Genomic DNA, 10,119 nt, shown 5'->3' with positions numbered 1-10,119 from the left:
CTGCACCCCTGCACCCACCACCCCAGCACCCACCAACCATGCGCTCACCGATCCTGCACCCCTGCAACTACCACCCCGGCACCCACTGGCCCTGCACTCCGGCACCCACCACCCCCGGCACCCGCCGCCCCCGGCACCCAGCAGCCCTGCACCCAGCACCCCCTGCACCCCGGCACCCCTGCACCCACCAGCCCTGCACCCCGGCACCCACCACCCCCGGCACCCGCCGCCCCCGGCACCCAGCAGCCCTGCACCCCGGCACCCCTGCACCCACCAGCCCTGCACCCCGGCACCCACCACCCCCGGCACCCGCCGCCCCCGGCACCCAGCAGCCCTGCACCCCGGCACCCACCACCCCCGGCACCCGCCGCCCCCGGCACCCAGCAGCCCTGCACCCCGGCACCCCTGCACCCACCAGCCCTGCACCCCGGCACCCACCACCCCCGGCACCCGCCGCCCCCGGCACCCAGCAGCCCTGCACCCCGGCACCCACCACCCCCGGCACCCGCCGCCCCCGGCACCCAGCAGCCCTGCACCCCGGCACCCCTGCACCCACCAGCCCTGCACCCAGCACCCACCACCCCCGGCACCCGCCACCCCCGGCACCCAGCAGCCCTGCACCCTGGCACCCCTGCACCCACCAGCCCCCACCAGCCCTGCACCCACCAGCCCTGCACCCCGGCACCCACCACCCCCGGCACCACCGGCCCCGCACCCAGCACCCCCTGCACCCCGGCACCCCTGCACCCACCAGCCCTGCACCCCGGCACCCACCACCCCCAGCACCCACCGCCCCCGGCACCCAGCAGCCCTGCACCCCGGCACCCCTGCACCCACCAGCCCCCACCAGCCCTGCACCCACCAGCCCTGCACCCCGGCACCCACCACCCCCGGCACCCGCCGCCCCCGGCACCCGTTGGCCCTGCACCCTGGCACCCACCACCCCCGGCACCACCAGCCCCACACCCAGCACCCCCTGCACCCCTGCACCCACCACCCCAGCACCCACCAACCATGCGCTCACCGATCCTGCACCCCTGCAACTACCACCCCGGCACCCACTGGCCCTGCACTCCGGCACCCACCACCCCCAGCACCCGCCGCCCCCGGCACCCAGCAGCCCCCACCAGCCCTGCACCCACCAGCCCTGCACCCCGGCACCCACCACCCCCGGCACCTGCCGCCCCCGGCACCCACCACCTCCGGCACCACCGGCCCCGCACCCAGCACCCCCTGCACCCCTGCACCCATCACCCTGGCACCCACCAACCATGCACTCACCGATCCTGCACCTCTGCAACTACCACCCCACCCCCACTGACCCGACACCCACCGCCCTCAGCACCCCGGCACCCACCACCCCCGACCCCCACCACCCCCGGCACCCATCGGCCCTGCACCCATTGGCCCCACACCCCAGCACCCACCACCCCTGCACCCACCAGCCCTGCACCCCGGCACCCGCCACTCCCGGCACCACCAGCCCTGCACCCCCGCACCCCTGCATCCACCACCCACCAACCATGCACTCACCGATCCTGCACCCCTGCAACTACCACCCCTGCACCCACCACCCACCGCACCCACTGGGCCTGCACCCACCAGCCCTGCACCCTGGCACCCACTGACCTGACACCTGCCGCCCCTGCACCCCAGCACCCACCGGCCCTGCACCCCAGCACCCACCACCCCCTGCACCCACTGGCCCTGCACCCCTGCAGCCCCCAACCTCTAACATGGCCCCTGCACATGGCCCCCCAGCACAGCCCCTGCACCCATGGCTCCCCTTCCCCCCCCCCCCAACCCCTAACACGGCCCCTGCACTCACGGCCCCCTCAGCACGCATCCTGCACCCACCATACCCCTACACGGCCCCTGCACCCCCGGCCCCCCAGCACCCCCCTGCACCCACAGCTGGCACAGCCCCAGCCCGGTCTCTGGCAGCGTCTGGGGCAAGGGGACGCTGCCTGCTCGTGGGTGCTGCCCTGCTGGGGAGGGGGCTGCGACGGGGGCTGCGCGACGCCCTCAGCCCGGCACCCGCGTGTCCCCATCCCGGCCGCGCGTCGCCGCGTGCAGCCGGGCCGCAGCGCCCCAGGGCTGCGATGTGACGGACCCTGCAAGACCCCCGCGGGGTGATTGCTGGGGGGGGGGGGAGGGGGTCGCACCCGGGGCTGGCGGGGCCACGGCCGCTTCCTCCTGCCCGGCTGCCCCTCGCCCATGCTGCAGCCACGGCCTGGCCCATGCGACCCCGGGCCCCCAGGCTGGGTGCCGTGGGGTGCTGTGGGGCACCTGCAGTACCAAGCGAGACACCACGGCCCCCACGGCGCTGCAGGGACCCCCCCCCCCCCCACAGCCCCCTCCCAGGGGCAGCCAGGACCACACAGCACCTCCTCCCCATGAAGGGGGGGGGGTCTCTGCCCCCTGCCCGCATCCCCCCCCCCGATCCACCCCATCGCCCCGGCACAGGACAACGCCAGGGGCAGCCGGTGGCCCCCACGTGTGGCAGGATGAATGGCTCGGGGGGGGGGGGGGGGGCCATGGAAGGGTCCAACCTGGGGGGGCTCCCAGCCTGATCTGGCCAAGTGGGGGGGGGCGACGGCCCCCCCCCCCGGGGTAAGGCAGCCCCCAGGGCCCCCACAGCCCCCTGCACCCCTGGAGCCCCCACACACCCCCCAGACCCTGCAGCCCCCCCAAGTCCCTGCAGCCCCCAGCACCCCCAGGGTAACCAGGGCCCCCAGAGCCCCGAGCACCCCCCCCCAGACCCCGCAGCCCCCCCGCAGCCCCCGGCGCCCCCCAGCGCCCCCCCAGGGCCCCCGCTCGCCCGCCCGATCCCCCCCGCGGTGCTCTGCTGCCCCCTGGCGACGGCCAACGGAACAAGACGCAGGCAGCGGCCCCTCTGATTGGCCGCCGCTGCCGTCTGTCAAGAGAGCGCCCCCGCGCCATTGGCCCCCGGGAAAAGGGCGGTGGTGGAGGGGGGCTGCGGCCCTGGGAGAGCTGGCGGGGGGGGCGCGGGGCCCACGTGACCCCGGGCTGCGGGAGGGGGGGAGGGGACACGTGACCCCGGGGCACGCGGGGCCCACGTGCGCCCCCGGGGCCCGGTGGGGCCCGGCCCCGCCGCAGCGGCGCGGGAGCCCTTCCCGGAGGGCGCAGCCTGGGGCCGTCCCTGCTGGCCCGAGTGTGGCCGGGAGTCACCCCCTGCTCCGGCCCCAGGGTCCCCGCGCAGGGCTCGGGCTCCAGCCGGGCGGTGCGGGGCCGGGCAGCTCGGGGAGGAGGCGGCGTCCCCCCCGCGCGACGCCTCCCGCCGGGAGCTGCGCCCGAGCCCCGGCCCGCTGCCACAGACGCTTTCATACGGGGTCCCCCAGCAGCGGGGTCGGGGGTCAGCACCGGGGTCAGGGGTCAGCACCGGGGCCAGCGCCGCGCCGTCCCGCCGGCTGCGCTCCCCGCCGCGCCCAGCAGGGGGCGGGCTGGCTCGCTCAGCGCGGCCCGGCCGCTCCCAGCATGCCCCGCGCCGAGCCGGGCGCGCGCAGGGCACGTCGGGAGGTGTAGTCGCGGCCAGCGGTGGCGGTAGGCTCCGCCCCGAACCCGGAAGTGAGTGGGGAGGCGGAGGAGGTTCTAAGATGGCGTCGCCTCCTCAGGGGGGCCCGATGGCGATCGCCATGCGGCTGCGGAACCAGCTCCAGGCCGTCTACAAGATGGACCCGCTGCGGAACGAGGTGAGCGGGCCGCGGGCCTCGCCGGCCCGCGGGACCGGGCCCCCGCGCATGCGTGGGCGGAAGAGGGCGCCGGCGCCCGCGGCTCGGGGGACGCCGGGGAGCCGCGCAGGCGCCGTGGCGCCTCCCGTGCGCATGCGCGAGTCCGCCCCTCCGCATGCCGCTGGGGCACCGAGTGTGCCGAGCGGGCGAGGCCGCGGGGGCGGGGCGGCGGGGCCGCCGAGCCGCGGGGGCAGGGCCAGGCGGGTGCAGGGACCCCGCAGGTGGAGGGGAGGGGCCAGGCAGGTGGGGGCGGGGCACATGTGGAGGGCCGGGGCCAGCTATGGTTGGGTGGGGCACAGGTGAAGGGGGGCAAAGGAGAGGTGGTGAGTCAGGGGCAGTGGGCGGGGTCAGGAGAGGGCGGGGCAAGGTGCAGTGGGCGGGGCAGAGGTTGGGGCAAAGACAGGTGCAGTGGGTGGGGCGAGGTGGGGGCGGGGCAAGGAAAGGTGGGCAGGGCACAGAAGGGGCAAGGTAGGTGTGGGTGGGGCACAGGCGCAGGGGCCAGGGCCAGGCACAGGGGGCGGGGCCAGGTGCAGGGGGCGGGACCGGGTGCAGGGGGCGGGGCCAGGTGCAGGGGGCGGGGCATAGGTGCTATGCACAGGTGTGCGGTGGTGCTAAGCGCAAGGGATGGGGCCAGGTGTGATGCACAGGTGTGATGGGGCGGGGCCAGGTGCAGGGGGCGGGGCCAGGGGCGGGGGCGGGGCCAGGTGCAAGGGCGGGGCATAGGTGCTATACACAGGTGTGTGGTGGTGCTAAGGGATGGGGCCAGGTGTGATGCACAGGTGTGTTGGGGTGGGGCCAGGTGCAGGGGGCGGGGGCGGGTGAAGGGGGCGGGGCCAGGTGCAGGGGCAGGGCATAGGTGCTATGCACAGGTGTGTGTTGGTGCTAAGGGATGGGGCCAGGTGTGATGCACAGGTGTGTTGGGGTGGGGCCAGGTGCAGGGGGCAGGGCCAGGTGCAGGGGGCGGGGCCCAGCTGATTTAGGCCCAGCTGTGGCCAGGCTGTGCTCTGCTCTGCTCTGCAGGGCTGTGTGGGGTTGCTGGTGCTGGAAGCCTGCTCCCTGCGGCGCTGTGCCCCATGGCAGGACCCTGGGGGCTGCCCCAGCTGGCTGCCCTCGGCTCTGCCACAGCGATGGCTCCGCTCTGCCCCCGCGGGCCGGGCCGTGGGGCTCTGTTGTGGGTGAGCTGGGGGTGCTGGTGCCGGCGGCTTCGCTGGCCGCCTCCGGCAGGCTGGGGTGGGAGCCCTGCCTGGCCACAGTCCCCGGCCCCCCACTCCTTCCTGCCCTGCTCTCTCCGGGGTCGGAGTGCTGCCCGGCTTCCCCAGGGACCTCATGCTGGCCGGGCGCTAGGCTTCCCCGGGGCACCCCATCGTGCCGGCCCTCACGTCGGTTTGGGGCGCTGCACAGCCCCCAGCGGGCAGGGTGCCGCGGAGCCCGTGACAGGCGCGTGTGCCTGCAGGAGGAGGTGAAGGTGAAGATGAAGGAGCTGAACGAGCACATCGTGTGCTGCCTGTGCGCCGGGTACTTCATCGACGCCACCACCATCACCGAGTGCCTGCACACGTGTGAGTCCCCACGCGGTGGCAGCAGCAGGCTGCCGTGGCCGGGCGATCCGGCTCCGGCTGGAGGCCTCTGGCCGGGCACAGGGCCTGGCCCCGCTGCCCGGGAGCGGGAGCTGGCACATGCTGTGTCCCTGTTGGACCCAGGCAGAGCTGAGCATGGCCTCTCCCAGCTGCCAGTGCGTCCGTGCTGCCCTGGGACCGTGGCTCCTGCCTGGGGGTGCCGGGGGCCGATGTCTCCCGCATCGGCTGCTGGCGGACAGTGGGTGCCCAGGGGTGTGGGGCTGCCCGCGGCCCCGGCCCCTCCGACATCCCGTGCGTCTCGCTGCAGTCTGCAAGAGCTGCATCGTGAAGTACCTGCAGACCAGCAAGTACTGCCCCATGTGCAACACCAAGATCCACGAGACGCAGCCGCTGCTCAACCTCAAGCTGGACCGCGTCATGCAGGACATCGTCTACAAGCTGGTGCCCGGCCTGCAGGAGAGTGAGTGACCCCGGGCGGGAGCGCGTGGGATGAGGGAGGGCAGGGCTGTGGGGTGCCCTGTGCGGGGGGGGGCTGGTCAGCCTGTGGGACCTGCTCCCTGGCACAGGTCTCCTTCGGGAACGCAGTGGGGAATGGCCACGGTGAGCTGCGTGCGGGGAGCGCCCGGAGGAGAGGCAGATGGAGGAGCCTGCTGGCTCCGTCGTTCCTGGGAGACGCCTCCCTGCGGGGTGCAGGGAGACTGCCGGTGGCTCTGGATTTTCGAGATATTTCCGACTGCCTCTGTGGCCTCTGCTAGCATCTGAGCAGCCCTGGGAAGGGGCGGGGGGCAGCCTCACGCATAAAAGCAGTTTTGGAGCAAGGAAAAAGAAGGCAGGAACAAATGGCCAGTGCTCACAAAGGAGGGAGGCAGCAGGGGCCCTGCTGGGTTGCGCCGCTGGATGTGTGTGTGGCTGCTCTGGGATGAGGAGCAAAGCGAGGCGGCAGTTTGCTGCTGGCTCCGTGTTATTCAGGCTCTTTGCATCAGGCGGGGAGACCTGCAGAAAACTCTCGCCGCCCCAGGGCCGCGGCTCTGCGTGTTTTGCTTGGTGCTGCTGGGTTAAGTAGCTGCTGCTCTCACTCGGGGGCCTGGGTTGCTGCCCGGGGACCTGCTGCACTGCCCTGGAGAACTGAGCTGGGCTTAAGAAGTCTGCGTTTTATTAAGGAGATGTTTTTAACCCAGCTCAGCTCCCTGATCTCATCGCTCCGGGGTCTTACAATCAGTTGTGTTTGGCACAGCGGGGTCTGAGCTGTGGGAACAAGAGCTACTTAAGCCAGGACTGCCTCCGAGAGGAGCGTCCCTGGAGGCAGAGCGTGAGTGACTGCGCGATTAATGCAGCCACGAGAGCCGGCGGCGATGAATGCAAAGCAATGCGCACGGGGAGAGCAGCCCCGGCGCTGCAGGCACGGTGCTGGGCTCAGGATTAGCCACTGTCACTCAGGGCAGAGAGCGGGAAGGCACTGGGGACGCTTTGCTGGAAATGTCAGCTTGCCGCCTGGCGGCGGCGGGGAAGCGGACGGGTGTTAGGCGTTGTCACGGAGGGATGGAGAACACACAGAAAAGGTGGTTACGCTGCGGTGGGAATCCGCAGCAAGCACGCAGCTTGGCCCCTGGCCCTCCACCCCGGAAAGGAGAGAGGAAAAGCGGGGAGCAGTTTGGAGAGGAACCATGAGAGCGTGGATGGTGTCTGAGTCGGAAGAGAACAACCAGGCAGGGCTCTGCAGCCCGCAGAGCGGTGGGTTTTGATGGAGACCTGCAGGATGGTGCAGGGAAGGTGAACGGGGAAGGAGGATTCGTGGCTGCTCACTGCACAGGAGCTGTTGGGTGCTTGCTGAATTGCCAAGCCGCGGGAAGGGCAGCGTGGAGTGGGGGGACCCCCCGCCTCCGGGCATCGTGGGGCTAAACCCCAGAGGAGTTCAGGGATCGGCCGGGGAGCGACGTCCGCCTGGCCCGTCTCCTGCCCTGAAGGCTGAGCCGGGTGCGGGGGGAGCCGGGCGCGGGGGCCGCGGGTGCGGGGCCGGCCCTCAGCACCGCTCGCCTCTCTCCCCGCAGGTGAAGAGAAGAGGATCCGCGAGTTCTACCAGTCCCGCGGCCTCGACCGGGTGACGCAGCCCAGCAGCGAGGGTGTGCCGCTCGCGGGGACCTGCCGGCCCTGCGCCGCGCGGGGGGTCGGCCTGTGCCAGCCGTTCGGGGGGGGGGGGGGGTCCTGGGTGCAAATAGAGGGAACGGAGCCTGGGGGGGGGCTCTCGCTGTGGCACCTCTGGGCGAGACCGGCTGCTGGCTCCGAGCTGCCCCGCTGCCAGCCCAGGGTGCCGGCCGGCTCGTCGGCTGCGCCGGGCCCTGGCCGCCGGGAGCGCGGCGCGCTGGTGCCGCGGGGGCAGCAGCAGGCTGACTCCTGCCCCGCTCTCCGTGCCTCCCCAGACCCGGTTGGGGGCGACCCCATGGGGCTCCCCTACAGCAGCTTCGATCACTCCCGCGCCCACTACTTCCGCTACGACGAGCACGTCTCGCTCTGCCTGGAGAAGCAGAGGTGAGTGCCGCGCGGCCGGGCTGGGGCCCGGGGAGGCTGCTGGCCCCGCGTTGTCCGTGCCGTGGGCAGGGAGCGGGGCCCGGGGAGCTTGGAGCAGGGCTGGATGCGCAGGCGATGCACCGTGCACTGTCCCTCTCTTGCTGCTGCCCGGGGGAAAGGGGCCCGGCAGAGGCGTGGGGCTGCCGCTGCCCCTCTCCTCTGGAGCCGCCCGTGCTCGGCGCTCCCCTCCTGGCAGCAGCCCCTGCCTCGCGGCTCTGAGCTTTAATAAATGCTGGGGAGGGCGCGCTGCGCAGCTGCCTGCCGGCTCCCGACAGCAAAGTCAATAAGCAGCAGCTCTGGGAGCTGTAATGGGATCGATGGCTGCAGCTCAGCTGCCAGCCCCGGCCGCGGGCCGGCGCGCAGGCCGTCAGCCTGCCCCGGTGCTGCCGAGCGAGGCCCGGCTCCGCGCGTGCGTGACGGGCAGAGCGAGGGGAGGGAGACGCCGAGGGGCCCGGGGCAGCCCCTGCGCCAGGGCCCGAGAGCGGGCGGCATGCCCACGCCAAGCCGCAGGAGCTCCCGGAGCCGCCGGCCCTGGAGGACGCGAGCCGGGGGCTGTGCCCGTGGAGGGGCAGCGGTGGCTTACGGACCCTCCGCGGCGAGCGGGGTGCCGGGCAGCGCAGGGCCCCCGCCTCCCTGCGCGGGAGCTCTCGGGCTGCCCCTGCTTTTTCCTTCCACAGCTCCAGCAAGGACAAGAACAAGGCTGTTCTGCAGGTGAGCGCGGGGCTGTGCGGGCACTGAGCAACGTCTCTGCCGTTTGGCCGTGCCCCTGAGCGCTGCGAGCGCCCCCGGGCTCTGCCCCGGCACGGCCTCGTGCCCAAACGTGTCCTCGGAGCGGGGAGGAAGGGCAGAGCCCTCCCTCCAGGCTCGCGTGCGGCGCCGGGGCATGTTCGGCGTGTTGGGCCCCGGAGGGAAGGGGAGGGGGGCGAGGAGACCTGCAGGCTCGCCGTGTGGGTGCCGGGCCCGGCGCAGGGGTCCCTGGGGGCGGCGGGGTGCCTGGGGGGCCCCCCCCCCGTGACCCACTCTGCCCCCTTGCAGCAGAAGTACGTGAGGTGCTCGGTGCGGGCGCAGATCCGGCACCTGCGGAGGGTCCTGTGTCACCGCCTGGGGCTGGCGCTGCAGCACGTGAGTGTGGCCCGGTGCTGGGGCCGGGCTGGGGGCTGGGCTGGGGGGGTCGCGGGCCCCCGGGTGACGCAGCGTCCCCGTGCGCAGGTGCAGATCCTCTTCAACAATGAGGTCCTCCCCGACCACATGACGATGAAGCAGCTCTGGCTCTCGCGCTGGTTTGGCAAGGTGGGTGTCCCCAGCCATCCTGTGCTGCCCCGGTGAATCGGGCCCGGCTCCGGGCCGCGGGGTCCCCGTCCTGGGGCGGGTGGGAAGAGGGTCTGGCAGGGGCCGAGTCTCCCGGGAGAGGAGGCTCGCTTGGAGAGCAGCGTTCAGCTGAGGAGCCCGCGGAGCAGCGGGGAATCGGTGAATCAAGGATGATTAATGGTGCTGGTCGTAACTAAGACCTGGGGCACCCACCGAAACGCGCGGGCGGGCGGCGGGCGTAGAGCGAACCCAAGGCAGTGCTTTTCCGCGCAGGTCAGAAGTGTAAACGGGTCCCAGAAGGGGTTAGACAAGTTCACGGAGCGCAGCCCCGTGGCTATTAAATGCTGTCTGGGGCGCCTGATGGGCCGGGGAAGGATCGCTGTCAGCCGCCCGCAGGATCTGCTGGCGGTGGGGACCGGGCGGCGGGCAGGAGCCCCCAGGGTTGCCTCTGCATGGGACGGGGGGCTGCGGAGCTGGCGGGGGGCAGGAGGCTGCGTGCCCCGGCGGGGTGCCTGCCCCCAGGCTGGCGGGGGGGGTACGTGCCCTGGGGGGGTAGGGGGCGGGGCCGCTGCCCTGACTGCGCCTCCTTGCCTTGCAGCCCGCCCCCCTGCTGCTGCACTACAGCATCAAGGACAAGAGGAGGTAGGGGCTGGGCGCGGGTGCTGCCCGCCTGCAGCGCAGCCCTGCTCCGCGCCCCCGGCCCTCCCCGCTCCCCCTAACTTAAACCCCCCCTCCGGCTCGAGTTTATTTTTTGAATAAAACCGTTGAAAATCTCCTGACTGGTCCCGTCCTCTGGCAGGAGGGATGGCGGCTGGGGCTGGGGCTCCTCCAGCAGGGGTCGAGCTGGGGACCTGCCCCTCCCGGCACCCCCCCCAGAGGGCTGGAGCTGCTGCTGCCATCCCTGCACAGGGGCGGGC

At 73.0% G+C, this 10,119-nt stretch overlaps 1 protein-coding gene across 5 annotated transcripts; it reads left to right on the top strand.

The window, feature by feature from the left end:
- The first annotated feature begins 3,600 nt into the window (after positions 1–3,600).
- PCGF1 (polycomb group ring finger 1) lies at positions 3,601–9,975 on the top strand. 5 transcript variants are annotated; one of them, XM_067298454.1, is made up of 9 exons: positions 3,601–3,713; positions 5,206–5,311; positions 5,637–5,789; positions 7,378–7,449; positions 7,747–7,855; positions 8,572–8,605; positions 8,933–9,016; positions 9,104–9,184; positions 9,801–9,975. In XM_067298454.1, the coding sequence occupies exons 1-9, from the start codon at positions 3,618–3,620 to the stop codon at positions 9,846–9,848; spliced, it is 783 nt and encodes a 260-aa protein (XP_067154555.1). In that variant the 5' UTR covers positions 3,601–3,617; the 3' UTR covers positions 9,849–9,975. The 5 variants fall into 5 exon arrangements, 3 of the variants coding, with proteins under 3 accessions (XP_067154555.1, XP_067154554.1, XP_067154553.1); XM_067298453.1 differs by having other exon boundaries at positions 8,930–9,016; XR_010884477.1 differs by lacking the exons at positions 9,104–9,184; positions 9,801–9,975 and having other exon boundaries at positions 7,784–8,605; positions 8,930–8,990.
- Positions 9,976–10,119: the final 144 nt, after the last annotated feature.

This window comes from Apteryx mantelli, chromosome 5 (assembly GCF_036417845.1).
Source record: "Apteryx mantelli isolate bAptMan1 chromosome 5, bAptMan1.hap1, whole genome shotgun sequence".
NCBI classification, from domain to species: domain Eukaryota; kingdom Metazoa; phylum Chordata; class Aves; order Apterygiformes; family Apterygidae; genus Apteryx; species Apteryx mantelli.
This window is presented reverse-complemented; position numbering and strand designations above follow the sequence as displayed.